Below are 21,705 nucleotides of genomic sequence, written 5' to 3'. Positions count from 1 at the left end.
GCCATTCCTTAACTATGTCAGCATGCTTCAAAAGACTGAAATCCCACTGGACAGGGTTTGACAGTAGAACACTCATGCTTAGACCAAGTATTCCAAGGAAATAAAAAGGACAGGATCAAAGGCTGAGGGAGGATTGCCTTAGCTATGATAACACCATGAATTCTAAGTGTGGCCACTCAAATGCAAAAGCATGGTCACTCACACGCAAGTGCATATTTTTAGGTAGCAGTTACTTTGAGAGTTAGCTGGGCACACAACGTCTCCTCCTCTGCATCTGCAGAGCTTTGAAAATTCCAGATGAAGAGATTCCCAGATTCAACATGATCCCTTAGAGTTCCCCTACACAGAAAATTAATATTCTAGCCAGATGTTAAAAATGCAAAGCATGTAATCTTCCCAATGCTGACAACAGAAAGACATTTGAAACTTTACTCCCTATCTTGTTCTTTCTTTCTTTTTAAATTAAAAGATAGTCTTTATCTCTTTATTCACCTTCTCTACCACTCTTCCCAGCACCTGAAAAAAACACTTCAGCCTACCAATTCAAAATCTACAACACACAAACTATTTTTAGGAGCATAATGAGTTAAACTGTACAATCAGAAACATCTTTTGTTAAGTCAACAATGAAGATCTGATCCTTCAACAGCAGCACTGCTACAAAAGAGTCATAATAAAGGAACTTGAAGGTCAAATTGTTAATCAGGCAGAGAGGAGGGACATTTGAGATACAGCACTCCATGAACCTCAGCCCACATTTTTGAGAGCCATGGCAAACTTTTAGAACTGGAAATTCTTCTTCTAGTTCCACACGTGACGTTTGCAGTGATCAACAGCCTACAGGGAAAGAAATAGTGCATGTTAGCAGAAAAAAAAGCCTGTTTGCAAACAAGTGTGCGTCTACACATACAATTCAACACCTTATTCTGAGCCAGGGCCTTGGGAGCAAACCGGTTTAAGTGATTCCAGAAAGGACTAGAATAAACAACAGCCCCACCTAGAAGCATCAGGAAAGAATGCTGATAACCCTTAGCCATGAAGGCCTGGCAAAGAAAGCATCAGCCTGCATCAATACTGGAAGCCAACTTCTAAGGCTTGATGAGAGGTCGTGACACGGTCTGTTGGCTGCAGGAACACAAACTAAATATAAAGCTCACATTGCACCTTACTATGCATTCTGAAATGCTCATAGAGGGGTGGGGAATAGGAACAAAGGGGAGAGGAAACAGTCTGCTTTAAGAAAGCTGAGGGCTATAGAAGACCCTATAATCAAACTCAACCACCTCTAGCTCATACCCTTTTTCTTCCTGAAACTGGAATTCAACCACTTCAATGTGTGGCACAGAAGCCAGAAAAGTAGTTTATAAGGAGCTATCAAAGACTAACAGGAAACTTGAGGCAGAATCCTGCTTTACATACATTGCATTGAGCAGCAGTCTCCATGTTCTTACACCAGTAACCTGGACCCCAGACACAAGCATCATCCCCCAGGAGAGGCTGTTTAGCTGATTCACAGACTCCGAGTTTCTGTGAAAACAAACAGCAGCAGAGTCAGCATCTTTCTATTTGCACCAAGAGATCTCAGCTCCAGCCTTACATCTGAGCTTCCACCTGACCGAGTGCAGGAGCAACACTGAGGTACTTCAGGAGCTCCCACAGTACCACATTGAACTGACAACCTGCAGCTGAATGAGTAAACACGAAGCAGTAATCTGCCATGAGGAACAAGTTACCGCAACTGAAGTTTCGAGAAAGAGCTTCTGGAAAGGGACCTTTCCCAAGAAATGACATTTAACTTACTCTGATCATTCAGGGCACACTACACCTTGCTACTCAACCTCAACAGGAGACAACCACTGGCAGCTCTTCCTTGCACAAGGCTGGCCGTCGGACAGCTGTCCATTCAGTAAGCCCGAGGCCTTGCACAACCGCATTTGCTCTGAGCATTCAGTGTGCTGATTTTTATTCCAGCGGAGTTTCTGCATGCTAGGCACTGAAAGGCAGATAGAGGAGTAGGCAGGACTGTATCAGAGCCTGTACTCAATAGAAATAAACACAATACTCACAGTGCAAACAAAAGTGGGATCCATCATCTCTGCCAAGAGTTGCACAACCATGGGTTCATACTGTTCCACAAACTGAACACACTGTAACAAAACACAGGTTGAGAGATTCTCCTTGTTAAAGCCTTAGAAAGAAGGGGAAGATAAGTCTTCAGCAGATGGGCCCAGTCTAAGCACCCCAATAATGCACTCCAGACTACTAAACCCGGGGCCTGAGCTCTGCAGATCAAAGAGGACGCAGCACTGCACTAATCACACAACTACATTTTTTGCTACCTCATAGCTGCCTGCAGCTGTTTGCAGGCAGATTATGATGAGAAAGGGGTCAAAAGGGGAAAAAAACCACAAGTGGGACAGGCTTTCGGAAAAGAAACAAGCAGGACAGACTCTGATTTGCAAAGCTTAGTCTCCAACGGTGGAGATCACTGGTGTCTCTAGAGGAAAGCACACTGAACAAGCTGGAGACAAACATCCTGGCCAGGACAGCAGCAATGCAGTAACAACTCTTAAGCACTTTTAACCCAAGTGGTTCCTATTCAGTTCAGACGAGGTGGCAGCAGCACTGTCATCAATCACTGTCAGCCCTCTAGTGGAAAGGCAGTGGAGAGCCCATCTCCAAAGCACAGAAAGACTCTGGCCTTCTCAGCACAGACTAACAGCACCAATTAATAAGCAAACCACAGCTATTAAACAGCCTCACAGCAGTTAGCTGGAATAGCTGTTTCACAGCTGCTTTAAGCCTATATATTGTATGCCTAGTAAACTTATAAGTAGTTGCCACTTGCTGACACTCAGCAGCGACCTAGTAAGATTTCCAGGCAAATCTTGATAGCCATGGCCTAACAGGTGTGGCTTTCTGCTGTCTCACTGGAATTATGCCACCCTGCTTCCAACCACTTTGTTAATCCCTTGAACAGGATCAGTGTTGAGGAAGAAAAAACAACATTCAGTTGTTCTCACCCACTGTTCTCAGAGGATTTCCAGGCAAACCTTTACTGACTGCAAATTAGTACAATCCAGTCAACTCAGGCCCTTTAAGGTCTCCCTCTATTCAAAGGGCTGCCAACACCCAAGGATGGGGAGGGCAAAAACCTGATCCCCCCACACCCCAAGCTCCTTACAGCCTCTAGCAGAGGAAGAGATTCCTTCAACTCTGCCCTGCATTATACTGACTACTCTTATAGAAACCACCAAGAGATGCTGCTCTCCACTTTTTTTTCAAATACTCTGCAAGATTTTTTTTCCTTCTGTTGTTTATTTCCATCTGCCTTGTTCCGATTGGAAGGCAGGCTGCCACACAGTGAGGTCTCTGTGGTCATTTGCCTCAGATCAAGCCTGCTCCCTCTTTTTTGCTCTACTGCACATGAAAAGCCGCTGCTTTGGTGCTAACTAGTAAAGGGAAAAACCTAGGAAGGATCAGGTTGCTGAACACAAGCCAGTCCATTCCAGCTGCACCTGTGGACAGTTTGTCTCCAACCAGAGGCCAAGGCAGTCGGCCAAACAGAGATCTGAGTACCTGGACATTTATAGCAGAAGTAGACACACTTGAGAGACGGACCTAAAATTAGCATGTAGACAGAGTATCAGCTGAAACACTCAGAAAATGAGGTAAGCATAATTGTCACTCTAGGACCAATATAAACCCAACAAATCAACACAGTTCCCAACCATCAAAAAGTCCATTGCTTTTTAGCCTTCCTCCTACACAAGCACTTTACCTGATCACTGATGGACTCTGGCAGGAAATGACAGACTTTTTCCAGCAAAGCTTCAATTTCAGCTGTCGTGGCATTCTTCTCTAGTTCTTTGTCTGCATAAGCTACCACCATCTTGCAGATATCACAGAAGCCACCTGCGGGTTTCACTAAAACTGAGAAGGAAAAAAAACCCATCAGTGCTTAGGTAGTTCCCCCAAACAGAAGAAAGGAGGCAGCAAAGTACTAAAAGCATGTGTCCTCAAAAGTGATATAATCATAGGTGAACTAGCTCATTTTGCAACACCACCAATACCTCACTACCAACCTGGCTGCTGCAGAGGCTTGTTGGCTGCACAGCATTTCAGCATAACACACACAGTTTCAGGATTCGTTGCCTCCAAGAGCATGTCAATCAAAGCCTGGCCATAGACATCTATGAAGTCTTTACACTGGTCTTTGACACTTGCTGGGAACAGGTAGCAGACCACTTCCATTTCATGTACAATCTCCTCCTGAAGCACAATGAAGGATGCATGACAAACAAGGAATAGAAATCTGACTCAATTCATAAGTATGTGTTTTTTTACTCAATCCCACCCAGGACAGAAATCTTGCCCTCTTGAAAACAGGCAAAAAAATTAACTTTCCTTCCCGCTCCAATACAGACCCATTTTAGCCAAAGCCTAGGAAGAGGTACTGGTACTGTTTCCATCACTTACACACCTCTGTCTTATTGCTCTCCAAGAGGCCAGTCACTTCTTTCACCATGGTCTCGCATATTTCACATACAGAAAAAGTTTTCTCTTGAACTTGGGCTTTCTGAGTACACAGAAGAAACATAAAAAACAATCAATTGCCACTTGACCACATTTGACAGGGACAATTCATAAAAAAGTCAGTCTAACGGCATTCACATCCAGGTGCAGCACACCAATTCATTTACCTAGCTGGCCAACTTGATCTGAATTCAAAAGGTGAAGTAGAACCCAAAACCACCCTCAAATGTCTTGGTAAAAAGCCTTTTTGCATGAACAGTCATTTTGTATGACAAATTAAGACCACAATCCCCAGGTTGTATAAGAAGGGGAGCTGAATCTGGTAGACATAGAAAAAAGCAGCCCCACAGTGACCGTAGTCAAGGGAAATACAAAGTGTTTTTTAAAACACACTGAGGACAAAATTTGCTAGAATTAAGAGCAGCCTCCTGTTTCCAAAAGAAACCTAGAAATTGAGGGACTTGAGAGAAATTGTTTAGAGCCTGTTAATGAGAAGTTAACTGTCCTCAAAAGAGACTTTCCTTTCTAAAGAGACCTCAGCCCATATCTCACCCAAAGGCCATGGGAAGCTAAGGTGCTCCTCCAAACTCAGAGCTTCAGCTTTCTGACTCTGATCAGACTCATCTGCACGCACAGAGTGCTGTCCTATTTTTAAAAGGGATCTAAGCATAACTGCGAATGTAGTACAAAACTCAAATTCAATCTGTCCGCTAACATTTGAGGTGTTTAGAATGGCTGTGATACTCTAGTGCTGGAACAAGAGTTCCCAGTTCATTCCTGAAGTATAACCTCAGGGCTTTGGTTTAGCATAGGCTCTGCTGTTCTAACAAATCAGTCAGCTCTCCTACTTCACAAAGTAACACCAGAAACAAGAAAAGTCCAGGAAGTTATACGCAGGGAGACTTGGATCATTCTATGCATAAAAGCTCATTTTTCTGTTTCACCTAGTTCATTACACTAAAGCAAAAAGGAAGGCAAAGCTGCTGAGCACAAGAAGTCCATCTTACCTCCACAGTTTCCATTTTCACTTCATGAACCACTTGAGCTGGCATCAGAGTCTGAAGAGGAACAGATTTCACAGAAGTACAGAACCCAACCATGGCACAAATGTCCTTTGGTTGCTGGAAAGAGATGCATAAGCAATTTTTAAAAATCTAGAAGACTCTGTAGAGCCTGTGAATGGGCACAGAGAACAAAGTCTTAAAAGACTCCAACACAATTAGAAGTTTCGTGACTAATTCTACTTCAAGTATTGCCAAAGCATTTGATATGATTACAGGCAGCACAACTACTAGATGAAATTTAGCAGTTCCTTTAGAAGAAGGGGTTAGGCCACATTCATTTAAAAACCAATTTACCACAAGCTAATACACTATGCAAGTCCTTCAAAGGAGTTGACTTAAGAGCTGCCAACACCAAACCAGGCCACCAGCATCACATTAGTCCTGCATCCGCAAAGCTGCTCCCCTGAAAGCTTTAGGTAATCACAGAAGAGGCTCATCATCCTGACTTCAGAGTTCACCGAAAAGCTGCAAGAAACACCTAGAAGGACAGACTCCCTTTTCTCATCCACCAACTACCTTCCTTAAAGCATCCTGTAACATCACATTGTGCAAACACATTCCCGCCTTACTGAATGCAGCCTGTAAGAAACAGAAGTTAACCGTGTTAAAACCTAAGCCTAACCCTTTTCACAAGTATCTGCAGTACCTGTATTTCAAGTGTTCTTTTCACAGTAAGAGGGAAAACAAACAGAATCAAAGCCTTTCAAAAGGCTTTCTAAGTCTTTCTCTGAGGTTTTCAAAACATACATTACTCAATGCAAAAAAAATATGCCGGACATGAGGCAAACTGGTCTAAGGAAGCCACATCAAACCCACATAAAGTGAGAAAGGCTGTACAGAGTATACCCAAAACTTGAGTTTTCCCACTTGAGGGCTACTTAAGCTAAAAAAAAAAAAGTACCTTTGGTCCTGTGGGTAATTAGAAGATCATACCCCCCACTCCCCAAGTCACCAGGACATCAAGCTTCTTGCAGCAAGGGCTTATGCAACGGTTAATAAATCATGCCACAACTTCATGCACAGTCAAAAGCAGTGTCTCAAGAATACAGTGCTGCTTCATGCTACTCCAGGCAATACCTTTAAGTCAAGCCCTTTGGTTCATGCATTGTAAGAAGCATTTCCAGATATTAATGCTACAGCAACACCCACATACACACAGTGTGTTCTCTCACAGAGAGATGACAGACACAAGGTCTCCCAGGACTTGTTAAATTAACAGCCCAAACACCTGTAGGAAGCAGAAGCTTAAAGGCCTCCCACATCTTCTCTTCAATTCTCATACTCCAAACACGTATACCGTTGTCCTACATTTAAAGGTTAACCAAGACCTGGGGACACCTTCACTCAAGTCCTTTTGAGCCCAGACTTTAAACCAGAAGCTCACAGGAGCCACTGGAATGCTTTTCCTACATCTAATCCTTCTTGTATGAAAGTGAGCATATTTTCTGCTCCACTGGCCAAAGCATAATCAAGCTGAAATCTCAGTAGCACAAACTGGTATCTGGAGCTGGAAGCAGCACTGATCCACTGCAGGAAGTTTATAGTCTTTCTCTGTTTTAATCACATAAATATTCCTTGTATCTGTCAACACCAAGTACAATCACACCACATAGACAGCTAACAAAGCAAGAAGGGAACTACAAGCCCTTTAAGAGTAAGAAGTGAACTACAAGCAGGCTATCACCACAGGCAAGTTGCTCACCTACCTGATCCTTCTGTTGACAGGGGAGATTGGAGACAGAGGAAGAAAGGAGAAATTAAAGATAATAGTTAAGAGAAAAAAATGTCAAGCACTTGGAACTGCATATACTCTTTTCATGATGATGATGGAATATGACATGGTCCCAGCCCCAAAGATCCTCAGCATTGCTACAGCAACTCACATTTAATTGCATAGTGCTAACCGGCATTATTCATTCAAAGTTATTAGAACATCCTGGGCAAGGCCACCCCCAAAGAGCTGGAAAACACTCAGCCGGATGCAAGGTGTGGTCATATTCCAATCTCAGGTATGAACATCACACTCCTTTGCAATGCTTAACATGAGAAACTTCCCTGGAACAGGGATTTGCTTTACCCCCTCAAACGCTTAAGCAACAGAATGAGCTTCTAAGTAGTCTTTAGAAACTGTAAACTTAGGGACACTGTGTTGCCAAATTCAGGTTCAAGTCAGCCACATTCTATTCACAAATTCACCTGTAATTTACGTTACTTGTGGCATCTAGGCACCGCATTCTCTAAGGAAAGGCTTACCCAACTTTTTAAAAAAGAGATCTCTGGATAAAGAGCTGCTATGGAGGTGGTCAGAGGTAAAATATATTGTATGTTGCTGCAGAAGACCAGAGCTGCTGCAGTACCACCCACTTTCTATGGCTCCTATCAAGAGCCCAGAGAGCAGGAGCCTTGAGATAGCAATTCCAAAAGAAGGACGTTTAGTCTTGCTTCAAATAGGCACATTATTTCTAACACTTGAACCAATTCTGCAGTACTGTGACAAAGATCAACTCTAATATGCTTAACACAGGATTTCATAGGAAAGGGGGAAGTGGTACAGGCGATGCAGGACCAAGATAAAAAAGTATAAAAGAACATATGTAATGCATCTTCTGTTTTAAAGGATTAGAGTGCCTTTTGCACTGCTGAAGTGGTTGTTAAAGAAAAGGAAAGTACTTGAGAAAGCATTGAGACTGAAGTTACTATCCAATTAAACACCATGTTCAAAGCACTAAAACCAAGACTTGCAGAGCAAGGGCTCTCCCCAGACCTTTACTGCAATGTTTCCTCTTTCCAAATAAGTTAGCTACACAAAGGAGAAAAATTAACTGAGAGTAAATATTATATTCTACTGATCTTACCATGTGCATCATCATTTGGATAGCCAAGTCAGAATATTCAGAGATATAGGTCTTGCACTGCAGGAAGTAGGAAAACAAAGTCTTGTAAATATCTTGTACATATCAAACCACTTAAGCTTCAGAGTTAATCTGAAATTTTCCAATACATCTCAAGGTTATTGACTTGCTCTACATAGTAACTATTCTTTTATATTTGGGACAAGCTCTGAAAGACAGGATGGCATTTCAGGTTACACAACCATTGTACAAATAGCTGCTTATCTGAGGAACCCTTTTCTCTTCCACTGAGACCAAGAGCACTCCCCCTCATTGATAGGGCCACATTAACCTACCAGATAATTTTTATGAAAAAGGTCTTTAAGAGCTAGCAGCGATCTCGGGTCTGTTTCCTCCTCCCCACTCCCTTACACACTACCCCACTCAAATTTCTTGACCAGAAAGTTTGACTTCAGTGTTGTCATTGTCATACTATGTAACATATCCTATACATGACACACTCTCCTTTGTTTTATTAAATAGGGATTACATTGAGAAGATTAAGGTGCTGAACAAACCATTTTGTGTTTGCATATAGGAACAGATTTTTAAACAAAAATGATAGCTTACCATATCAGACATTCCAGGTCCCAAACGGTCACACTCCTCCTTGGCATGAGCAACTAAAGACTTTACAAAAGAGGTGTTTGTCTTCACAGCTTCCTGAACATCAGTAACCAGTCGAATGCAATCTTGGCATACGTCCCCACTTCCCTGGACAAAGATTGAAAGGACACTTAAGTTGATTTTCAAAAAGGAAAGAAGGGAAGACCCAGAGAAGTACAGGCCAGTCAGCCTCACCTCTGTGCCTGGCAACATCATGAAGTAGATCCTCCTGGAAAATATGCTAAGGCACATGGAAAATAAGGAGGTGATTGGTGACAGCCAACATAGCTTCACTAAGGGCAAATCGTGCCTGACAAATTTGGTGGCCTTCTATGACAGGGTCACAGCATCAGTGGATACGGGAAGAGCAACAGACATCATCTACCAGGACTTGTGCAAAGCATTTGACACAGTCCCACGTGACATCCTTGTCTCTAAGTTGAAGAGACATGGATGTGACAGAAGGACCACTTGGTGCATAAGGAACTGGCTGAATGGTCACACTCAGAGTTGTGGTCAATGGCTCAATGTCCAAGTGGAGACCGGTGACAAGTGATGTTTTGCAGGGATCAGTACTGGGACCAGTGTTATTTAACATCTTTGTGGGAAACATGAACAGTGGGGTCGACTGCACCCTCAGCAAGTTTGCTGATGACACCAAGCTGTGCGGTGCAGTCAACAGCTGGAGGGAAGAGATGCCATCCAGAGGGACCTGGACAGGCTTGAGAGGTGGGTCTGTGTGAACCTCATGAAGTTCAACAAGGCCAAGGGCAAGGTCCTGCACGTGGGTCAAGGCAATCCCAAGCACAAATACAGGTTGGGAGAAGAATGGATAGAGAGCAGCCCTGGGGAGAAGGACTTGGGGGTGTATGTTGATGAGAAGCTCAACATGACCCGGCAGCGTGTGCTTGCCAGCCCAGAAAGCCAACCATGTCCTGGGCTGCATCAAAATAAGTGTGACCAGCAGGTCAAGGGAGGTGACTCTGCCCCTCTGCTCTGCTCTTGGGGGACTCTACCTGCAATGCTGCATCTGACATAAAAAAGACCTGGACCTGTTGGAGTGAGTCCAGAGGAGGGCCACAAAGATGGTCAGAGGGGTGGAGCACCTCCCCTACAAGGACAGTCAGAGAGTTGGGGTTGTTCAGCCTGGAGAAGAGAAGGCTCCAGGGAGACCTTACAGCAGCTTTACAGTATTTAAAGGGGGCTACAGGAGAGATGGGGAAGCACTCTTTATCAGGGAGTGTGGTGACAGGGTGAGAAGTAACAGTTCTGAAAAGCTGAAAGACAGTAGATTTAGATTAGATATTAGGAAGAAATTCTTTACTGTCAGAGTGGTGAGAGACTGGAACAGGCTGCCCAGAGAAGCTGTGGATGCCCCATCCCCAAAGGTGTTCAAGGCCAGGCTGGATGAGGCTTTGAGCAACCTGGGCTAGTGGGAGGTGTCCCTGTCCACAGCAGGGGGTTGGAACACCCCTGATTTTTAAGGTCCCTTCCAACCCAAACCATTCTGTGATTCTATGTATCTTCACATAGCACATTTTACAAGCTTCCATTACTTCCAAGTTTTAAAGCTATTTTAAACTATATACAAACCTTAATACTCTATAGAATACTCAAAAGAGTGAGCCAATACGAATGACAAGCTACTGCTAGTATGTGTGTCAACCACTAGATGGAGATTAGGTACCTACTTGTCTCTGAAACCCCAGATTACTCTTAAAATACCCAATCTCCAAAATCTCTTGGTTTTGTTACAGACCACAGTGGGAAGGGTGCTAAATTTGGTGCAGATCTTACCTGCTCCGCCCACAGCAGCTTGCCTCCACCTACCTAACTGTTTAACTCCTGTATCTAGCCTTGCTGTCAAGACTCAGCCTCTACTCACAAGTTCATTATCTCATCTACTCCCCTTGATCAACTATTTGTTCTTTTCTGATCCATTCTGTCACCTCTGGATTCAGAGAATGAATGCTTCCCCTGAAGGCCACAGCTAGCAGACTGCATTTTTCTTTCTTTTAAAACTGGTGACAAACTTGCTCTCAGAAGAAATTGCTTCCAGTAAGACCTGCTTGACTACTACAGCCCTGGATGAGAACAGCCCAGCACAAGACTTATCTTTAGACTGTGGTGGCTAATCCAAGATTATCCATGTGGTTCACAGTAGCTGCGGCTAACATCTTTCTTAGCTTTAAACCCACAGGTCAAGGAAAAAAAGGTAGCTGTCTGTATGCAGCAGCACAAAATTCCACAGGAGACAGTCACCCAGGTGAAGCATATCAGCTTAACTTGTGCCCAGTACAACAATCCCTTACCAAGAATCATCGGTAAATTCTTACACAAAGAAGCACTGAAGCTCTGGAGTAAAAACCATGCACTTCTCTTTCACACTGGAATAGCATTGCACCCTTACCTTAGACTTCTGCTTGGGTTTGTCCTGAGGGTAAAGGAGAAGAGGTACATTAGCCATGAATGGGGATGCCAGTTCAGAGAAGTCCAGCTCTGGTATCTTATTAGACTGGAGTTGTTTCTGAAGTTTGATTGCTGAAAGGTGCTTCTGAAGGGACTGGCACAGTGAGAGGGCACTACATACAACTTCAGGTTTATCCTAGTGGAGGTAAGATACATATATAAAGCTCTAGATTGATGACACTTCCTATATGGAGCTCACAGTAGACAGTCATTCAGCTGAAACATGATAGGGAAGGGACAGTGTTTCACAGCAAGGAAGCAGTCTTGAAATTTACACCATAAATTGCAACAGCAGCAATCAATACAGGATTGAAGGATCATATTTTTGTAGAAAATAAATTCAGGCATCAACAGGAGCACAACATTTAATTCCAACAGTTGCAAATTGTTATCTACTTACCAGCTCTTCTTTGATCATGTCCATGATAGCTGGTAGGTAGGCATCCACAATTTCTTTGCACTCAGAGACCAGGCCTTCATCAGGAAGAAACTCGCATGTCTTTTCCAGGTAAGAGCGGATCTCATCCTACAGATGATGAAGTGGGCTATAGACTATCTATCCATATATATATTTATATATAAAATGCTCTTTCCATTCCCAAAATGCATGACACAAAGCCTAAAAAAAGCCCTTTGGACTCAGGTACTTCCAGGCAGTTGGCAAGCAAAACTAGAATGATGTTTCACATTATAGGTCTATTCTCCCCAGTCCTGGACCTTCAATGAGACCCTGACAAAGTGAAAATATGGAATACTGCTTGCAAGGCCTGCACAACAGTCTTGCCACCATAGAACACTTACATTTAAGACGAAGTGAAATTATGGACTAGTGGGACAGTGATTTGTTTATATGAAGTACTCCCAGGTTCACAAAAGAAAAAGGGAAGTTCCCACAACCAAAATAGAGTCCACCTGGTATAACCATACACTTCGAGAGACTTGTGAGATCGATGGCCCACTGGCACAAAAACAATTTTATTAAGCTTCTACAGTCAATCAGGGATGTGTTAGAGCATGAGAGGCTCTAGAATTTGCTAATCTATAAACCAGAAGGGGCTGTTTAAAAGCCTTTTCCCATGTACTTTGGCCCCTTTCAACATTTGCTGCTTAGGTTGGGAAAACCTCACACAGACTACTATGCCACCCCCTCACCTTGTGATCTTGTTAAGACCATGAAATCAAAGAGCACCTTGCAGCAGGGAGAAGGGAAGCTCTGCTTACCTCAGTGCCATTATCCTTCAAAACCTTGCCAGCCACTGTCACTAGTTCCTTACACAAGTCACAGGGGATACTGCTCTGGAGGGAGAATTAGAGAGTTACTTTGAGACAGAATTAAGGACCTGTAAATGCAATGTGCAAACAACAAGCATCGCATTTGGAACTGAAGTTAAGCAAGAAATCCTGGGTGAAGCCGGGGTGGGAACAAGCGTTTTCAAATAGAGTGAGGCTATTCCAAGTATGTCCAGCTCCAGTTTCTTCAATAAGTCAACGTGGTATGTAGCAGGCATGCTACCACTTGCTCATTTCACCTAGTACCAACTCCCTTGAAGTATGTTGCCCCAAAACATCTTGTCCTGAACTTCTTTTACCTTACTCTTCAAGGAGTTCACACTTACTAGAAATCCAAGAACTTTTCAGGCAGCTTTACTCATTTTAGTTGTGCTCTGCCATTCCTCCCTTCCCCACTTTTCCCAAAAACTGAAGCATACCTCAGCACAGACATAGCCAAGGTGGACTGAATGCACATCTAGGTAGAAAGCCTCTTTCCCCTAGAAAATTGTGAAACACAACCACAAACTACAGCTACATCTAGTAAGGCAGCACTCACATTTAGTACAAATGTAACTTGAAAAGCCACACTAAACGTAATATTTGTACCAGTATTTACTGATGTAGCTTTCATAATTTAGTATATGCTGGATCTTTTGTGGAACATCAACTTACAAGAAAGACCTAAAGAAGCATACAGCTTTTTTTGTAGTAAGCCTATCAGTTTGGCATTTCTGAAATTAAGAAAAAAAAAAAAAGGGCTCTAAAAAGGGCTCTATGAATTAGGAGCTGTTTTAATAAAGAGAAACAAGTCTGAAATCCACTAGCTCCATTCCATACATTGTTCGGTGATTGTACAAGAGGTCACAAGAAAAGTCAGACAAGTTTTGCAAGGCAGAGAAGTGGAAAGCAACCTTTACCCAGCACCTAAATTAAGGCATAGTAACCAAGGTTAGTCAGATGTAGCACTTAACTCCCATCAGAGACTTGAAAAATCTTCATCAGTAGCATATGGAAAGCAGCTACCTCAACCACAGGTGGAAAACAGTCTCAGTAGTTGATACTTACTACAGTAGGCTTGTTCCAGACATTCTGCTGACAGTGTTTCACCGCTCCACACTGCGATGCTGTCTGAACATTCTGACACCATACCTCCGGACCCTTCACGCACTCCTTCTGCCACAAAACAGGGCTTGCCACAGCTGCCAAAGAAAGAATTGTTCTTTTACAGTGCACAGTTGAATTATTTCTACTCCCAAGTAAGCAAGTCAACGCTGTACAGTATAACCACAACCCTTCCATCAGGCCACTTAGGTTTACTAATGTTTTCAAGCACATTTAAATCCAGCAATTTCTAGCTGAAACGAGTCCTAAATACAGATTACACAGCCAAAGAACTCCAGAAAAATCAACACAGTTGAACTTCCCTACTGAAGTGTCTGAGCAACTCAGCAGTCCATTGCCCCAGCAGCCACCCTTCTTTTAACCAAAAAAAGCAAAAACCAAGCCCCCTGCTTTGCTTAGCACACAAGAACAATCAGATGACTCAAAACAGGGAAACTGCTCATTGCAGAAATCCACACTTCAGCAAGCTGATTGCCAAAGCTACAATCCTCCCCGTTCTGTCCTACTATCCTTGCAATCACTTCAACTCTGAACTAGCACTTGCATCTAGCTTGTAATTCCTGTCTGCATTCCTTCCCCCAGGTGAAGCACCCTTTTCTCATTCAGCAACTGTGAGAGCTAGAAAACTAATTGGATTAGGAGCAACACACACTTTACATGGAAGACCGAAGAGGCAGGTGCAGATGGAAAACACTGATCTTAAACAGAAAGCTTCAAGAAAGTCAAAGCAGAAGAAGGACAGAAAACAATGTGAGACATGTTCTGCCAAACAGTTTTTAAACCTATTAAATCTGTTTAGATTTTGTCTCCTTTCCATCAGTTCTCCAACTGTGTACAGAAAAATTTGTGGGGGGAAAAACAAAAAAGTACAAGCCCCTGTCTGGACACTACCTCCTAGCCCAGGTGGAATCGTCTTGCAACCTATGAAGTTTATAGTAAAATCCAGAATACCTTTTCTGGACAGCCTTCCTAAAGAAGTATAAAAGATCTGCACTAGTACTAAGTAATAGAACAAGTTAATCAACCACACCTCCAGTGTTTCTGTCTGGTTTTTACTGTGCTGCCTGGACTGGACACCCAACTTCTCCCAATTCTCTAAAACCATTCTATTCTGTCAGTAGGCTCACCTTCTTCAGCAGTCGATCGTTGCACTAGCTTATGAAGAAACAACTCCTAAAAATCCTAGAGCAGACAGGCCCCAAGGAAATCAGCCACAATCTAAGCCCAAAAAGCACTGCTGTCAAAGTTTAGAAAAAAATACCCATTCAAGCCTATTAGCTGTGTAGGTGTTGGTAAGGAGCCATTATCTCCCCATCAATACTGCTTACACACCACAAAATGCTGCAAAATTACACTGTCAACCAAGAAACAGGAATTAAGCTGTTTGATTCCTATGAAGCCTCTAGTAAGGTTGTGACAGATGAACAATCGCTTTTCCATTTCTCACACATTGATTCTAAACAATTAGAAGATCATCTTAACAGCCAAATTACCGGTGCATCTACTAAGTAAACAGCTACTACACATCAGAGGCAGATAAACAGTGCTTTTTAGGTGGCATTCTGCAGTTGATTCTCAGCTGTTGTATAAAGATTGTTTACACTGGGTTTCACAGAGGAATGACCCGTTTATTCTAACAAAAATGGGCTTTGCATGCTTAATGTTCTACACATGAACACAAAGTTTGCCAGCCTCTCTCCCAGCAAAAAGCCTAGATTGCATATTATTCTTCAACAAGACAGCACACTAGGACTGCTTATGAGACTGTAGGAGTAAGACTTCAAAGCTTCTAATAACGTATGGTTAGCAAAATATTTACAGACAGCCTATTCTAAATTACAGCATTATTGATCTGCAAGCACTAATAGTTAAGTTTCAAAGTCAGACTAGTCAGCCAAATAGCTGTCAGCATTGTCAGGATGACAATAACCAAGAACACACTTGGTTGAGGGAAAAAGTTACTCTTCCCTTTCAGATACTGGTACTGAACAGTGGTAGGAACGCTCTGCAAGGCAGAGTCAAGCTCTGGCTAAAGTCAAGCAAGATCTTGACTTTAAACAGTGGAATTAAGGGCTTCCAACTATTTACAAGTATCGCTTTTAACTTATGACTTCAGTTCTGCAAATCAAAAGACAATTAGTCCCCCTCCCCTCTTTGAAACATACAGTAAAACTACAAAACTGAACTACAGAACTACAACAGCAGCTATTCCAAGCTTTGATTTAATTTTAATTTAGCTCTTAATTAACTTTCAGGTTTTGTTTGGCTTTTTACTGTCATTGTATGACTTTTCAGAACCAGACATTCTGCTGAAGCTGGTGTAACAGCTAGTCTTGTTCCTTATTCCTCATAGCCTCTGACCTGGTCATTGAAAGTGCAGGTCAAAAGAAATACTATGCTTCAGATTTATGCTTACTCATCAGCTTTTTTGGCTGTGTCTTTAATAAATTCCCTGCTGCATGGCTTCTTTATCAAACAGATGCTCACACACAGTCAGTCGCTAATGCTCTGACTTGCCAGGACACAGCAAAGGGTATTAGCAGGGCAGGAGATCTTTGTTAGGTTATGACACTGATGCAGAAGAAAACCAAAGAGCAAGGTAGTCGTCTTCAGACCTTTTGAGATGAGCAAAGTGCAGGTTGCAGATAATTCTGTTCAGAAGGAAAAGTCTTAAAACTGGATTGATTTTTGACAGTACATTAACTATTTGATGCCTCTGATTGTGCTGCTTCTCTGCATCATCTCTCACCAGTTTGGAAGGAGAAAAGAGTAACTTCTCAGAAGAGGCATACACAGACATATTTCTTTGAGATTCTCTTCACTGCACCGCCACCAGGCACACGGTCACTTTGGATTTGAGAAAATGAACACTACTATTATCTCCAATCCTCTACAGGAGACCAAAGACAGAATCTCAGAAGAGCTCAAGACCAGCAGGAACAGTGAAGAATGAGAAGCATCAAATGGTTCATAAGCCAGTGAACACTGAAAACTAGTTTTAGGATGCAAGTAAGCACCCCAAACACCTTCCAAAACTGGTGTTAAAGTCCTCACTCCTGCACGACATCAAAGCACGATGAAATGCCAATATACCCTACATAACTTTTCCAGCAAAAAAGCCAACAGATTCAGGAAACCTGCATCAGCCATGGCATGAGGATGAACACTTATCTACAGAAAACAGAAAATGGAGGAACAGCAGTGTCCTTTCACTTACAAAGGACACTGGGAAAGTTATTTCCTTCTGAGAAGACAACTCTACATTTAATGCTTTCAGTACAGATGTTTCTGGTCAAACAATGACTAGGCAAATTTGCTTTTTAGGGCCACATGTCACTGGGCATATTTTAGAAAGCAGCCACAGAACAAAGATGACACGCACTAGGAATGGCTTTTCTTCCATTCTCCACAGTGACTTTAAATATAGCTAAGCTTGGATTAGTTTATTCTGTATCATGTTGAAATATTTTTATTACTCAATGTCTAATATGAAAGAATGCACCTTCATTGCAACAGTATCCATCCTCCCTTTCCAAATGGCCTGGGAAAAACAGGAACAAAACTAAAAAACTGCATTAATTCAGGTCTGCCAGATTCAGAAAATAATAGCCTGAAATCCTTTACTGTTCCCACTACTTCTTCCTCTCGCTTGTTCTCCTATTTAACTATGAAATAGCATTTTTCTTCTTATATATTAATTTATGTTACAATAAAAGCAAATACACCAGTGAAGCACACTAAGACCTTGTGCTGTTTCACAACAGAATAAACAGTTTCATGTCTTAAGTTATCTTGCCTGTTCCCTCAAAAGAGCCTTTGCTGCAAGAAGAGTGACACCTTCATGTATTTCACATCCCCAGCCCAGCAGCAAGCCAAGAGAACAAAGTACTGCCACTTACCTCACACAACTCTTATTGCTTCCTGGATAAACCCAATGGGATTACCTTCTTAGTTAACTCTGATACCCTTTTATTTTATATATTGTTCTTTATCTAAGGTCATCCATTTTAAAATGTTTCTTCTTTCTCTGTAGATAGCTCTCAACAGTCACATGTCATGCCCACCCAAACCTGCGCCCCTTCCCTGCCCTGCAAGATACTATTTTGAGAGCATTGAATGAGTTAATCTGCGAGGGCCAGGGTGTTTCTTTACTTGTCCTTTCACTGAGTTCCTCCCTTCTTGAACTGCTTCAGAGATGTGGTTTCTTCAATTTTGGAAGGAAGGGTCTTTGCTCTACCAAACTTTTCGTAAATTAAGCAGTGAAAGAAAATAGAGTAGGAAGGAGAAGTGGGGGTAGAAATGCAGTCCATGCATAAAGGGTACATCTTTCAGATGTAAGAGACTTTAGCTTTCTGGCTTCTAGCCAAGCTGGCTGTCCACAGGCACCCTATGATCCCTGCATATACTTACAGCTTCTTGAAATAAACAACAAAAAAAAAAGATTCACACCCACTCTGATCTCTCTGACACTCATGTCTTACAGACAAGAGAAGCCATCTTCCAGAACAAGCACTGCCTCAGAAACACAGCCTGAAGCCCAACACCATAATGGACATACTCCACAAGCTGAAGGGTAACAGCAGAAAAGGAAGCAGAAACCTTTTTTTTCCGAGGTCCAGGTCAGCAACCTAATACTGCCAGAACACCAGCAACACAGTCCTAAGAGGTGACAGCTACTGCATATTGCATGGGGTCCTGCCAAGGAATTCACACAAAACCCAGTTTGAAGGCTGCAAAGATAAAAGGGAAATGTGCAGTGTGCTCCCACAGTGGTACTGTCCTACTTACTTCAACAACTGTGCATTACTCCCAGGCACTTTTTCAAAGTGGCAAATGTCAACTCTCTCCTTCCTTGACTCTAGGCATCTGGAATGGAAACGCTAACATGCACTCAGAAGTTAGTGAAGTAGAGGTGGCAGCCCTCTCAGACAACACCACCTCTTCTACTTGTAAGGCTTACAGAGCCATGCGTATGAAAGCACAGTTCAGTTCTTCACTCCTCTTCAGGAAACATGAGCCAAGAAGGAATCTTTTCATGGCTGGATTACTATTCTGAAAGGACAGCTACTGGAAAATTGTTAGGCAAATAGCTTTCCTACCCTCAAGGATTTGTGTTTTTCTTCTCTGGGGAAAGCCAGCCTGAATTTCTCCTGAAGATTCTCAGAAAACATCCTAAGCAATCCCCTCCAAAGCCGTACTGAATCTACTAATGAGACTTCCGCAACTGTGCTTAAAAATTAACACCTTATATAAGCCTCTGTGAACAGGGATTCTATACAGGCCAGACCAGACTCCCTGAAGAGCCAGAGAATAAATCAGAAAGCTATCCCCCACAACACAAAGAAATTCCACTTGAACACTCAAGCTTCCTTCTAACTCAACTGCTAGGAAAACCTCAGAGTAAACAGCATTTTTACGGACAAATTAACCTGCAGCTGGCAAGAAAAGGAAAGAGCTGAGCTGCTGTTCACTTTAATGGGTTGAAGTGAAATATGGGAGATAACTTGGGGTGTTGTCAACTCTTACGCCTTTATGACAATTTAAGTTGCTCTAAGTATATTCATCAAGAGGGATGCTCTTTCCCAGGCTGTCCCACTTGGTGACCATTCATTAGCTCCCAGAAATGGTCCACAGACCATCAGTCTCTGCCATTCTGTGCACGGTTAGTTACTGACCTTCCCCCATTTATTTCGAGAACTGCAAAAGCAAAGTGTGTTTAAGTCAAAGAAGTCAAGAGGGATCAACCTCTCTTCATCAAATCTTACAAAGTGTCAACAAGTCAAGGAGTGAGCTCAGTCTGAAGTTATCTGAAGGGCTCAGTGCTCCACAGCTTCCCCAGTCAGTGAGTGAGCTTAAGTAAAATTTCAGAAGTTATAAATGCATTATGCACTAGTAACTCATGCCAAAGGTCTACCATGCCTCTGCATTAATAAATAAAATGACCACAGTATTTGAGAGATTACAGACAGTTTACAGAAGAAATTGACAAAATCTGTTATCAGTATTCCGGATGTCAGTTAAAAAAAAGTCTTCCTGTCCAGTGCCTACTGATCAAATATCACGCTTGAAACATTTGTAACTAGTGCGATTCATAAGACATGAGTTCCGAGTTAATGTTAGAATTGGGCTCTTCCTCAAAGAAGCAGCAAGCAATCCCAATAAAGTTAAAGATAGCAGAGAACAGGATGAGCCAAGAGAGTGAAATCAGCTCTGCTGTCCCAGTAAATTGCCCCAGTTACTATAAAGGTTGCAAGAGAATAATTTCCACATTGACCAGATGTTGCTACCAGGTTTTCAAGCAAGCCCCAACTTCTGAGATTTTTCTGTGACAGAATCTGGAAGAGATATTTGGATGTTCAAGGGCACCTGGCAGTCATCAGGAGTAAGTGGTCCCATGCAGTATGTCAAGATATTCCCAAGAAATTATAAGAAGCATTTTTACCTGCAGCAGATCCCTGTAGAAATATGCCTAAATATTTTGAACACACTTCTTGTCCATTTCCATTTCTCCTGTTTTTGTTTTGGTATTTGTTTGTGGATTTTTCGGGGGGGGGGGGGGTGGGAGAGAAGCAGGAAGACAGACTTTTATGCAAGTCTCTGCAGAAATTCTGTACTGGACATAATACTTGCCTTTCACCAGGCAAATATGTTCACAAAGAATGGAAAAGTTATGCAGAGAACCATGTCTGTAAGAAGACAAAATGCCTGGCTACAGGTTACACTGCAGCCCCAGCAAAGCACAGGTGAAGTCCAGAAGCATCTGAAAACTTCAGAAAACAGAAGGTCAGTTCAAGATACTGCCAGCAATCAATAGAAGAATCCCAGAGGCAATGATCTTTTTTGTTCTGCTGCCAAATAAGCACTTTAATGCAGAATGAATGCCAGACATGGAAGAGAACTCAACAGGAAGCTCCCTTAGGGAAAGGAAACATATCAGACCCCCACATCTGAGCACAGAAAGGATGCCAGAGGGCTGAAAAGGGGCATTTTAAAGAGCAGCTCCAGGAACATAGCAGTTCGATACGGGAGAGCCTGGAAAAGGCAAACTGTGGCACACAAGGTGAAAGAACCACCTACGCAGAAGTACAGTGAAGAAGCAGTTGATAGCAGGAAAGAAGGAAGTGTTAACTTCTAATCTGTGCGTACCAACAGCTGGCACCCCCATGTGAACATAGTCAAAGGATTTTAAGCTGTTACCTTTGGAAAAAGCAAGCTTTGAAATCTCATTGCAAGATTCATTTACTCAGCATCTCCAAGAAAATCTCTCTATATGCAGACTTCTACAGATGTAGAGGGCAAAGTTTAAGAACTAGTGAAGGTAAACAGTGTAAACATAAGGCTCTTCCACTCCAAAAGAAAGAAAAATACGATATCTGAAATTAAACACTGCTCCCTGACCAAATACACAAACATTACCTCAAACCATACAACACACACACTGCAGAGACCACAGAAGCACCCCTTTTAATTTGCAATAGTAACTCTGATATCTTAATAGCAGCAAATTACTCATATACAGAAGTTGCTACAAAAAGAAAAATAAAATAAACAGAGATGGACTGCTAGTAAATCCTTAAAGAAAAAACAAATACAAACCCCTTTTTTGTCACGCAGTTCTAAGGCACTGCCCCAGGCCTGCTTTGAAGAATGAGATACACTCGAGTTATTGAAACAAAACCCCACTGGCAGCCAGCAGCAACTGGTCCTGCTTACCCCAAAGCAAAAATCTTCCTGGGTGTTACACC

The 21,705-nt window shown here is 42.4% G+C and overlaps 1 protein-coding gene across 1 annotated transcript; it reads right to left on the bottom strand.

The window, feature by feature from the left end:
• Positions 1–435: 435 nt before the first annotated feature.
• On the bottom strand, positions 436–14,037 carry LOC104467008 (proactivator polypeptide; the record flags this gene model as incomplete). Its single annotated transcript, XM_010080612.1, has 14 exons — positions 436–837; positions 1,420–1,527; positions 2,067–2,147; positions 3,782–3,933; positions 4,086–4,272; positions 4,484–4,579; positions 5,544–5,657; positions 7,307–7,315; positions 8,456–8,512; positions 9,062–9,205; positions 11,508–11,702; positions 11,967–12,092; positions 12,788–12,862; positions 13,904–14,037. Coding segments are annotated over 14 exons (1,514 nt in total), but the record flags the coding sequence as incomplete, so codon positions are not given.
• Positions 14,038–21,705: the final 7,668 nt, after the last annotated feature.

This window comes from Pterocles gutturalis, unplaced genomic scaffold (assembly GCF_000699245.1).
Source record: "Pterocles gutturalis isolate BGI_N339 unplaced genomic scaffold, ASM69924v1 scaffold26314, whole genome shotgun sequence".
In the NCBI taxonomy this organism is placed as follows: domain Eukaryota; kingdom Metazoa; phylum Chordata; class Aves; order Pterocliformes; family Pteroclidae; genus Pterocles; species Pterocles gutturalis.
Note: the sequence above shows the minus strand (reverse complement) of the source record. Positions and strands in the feature narration are given on the sequence as shown.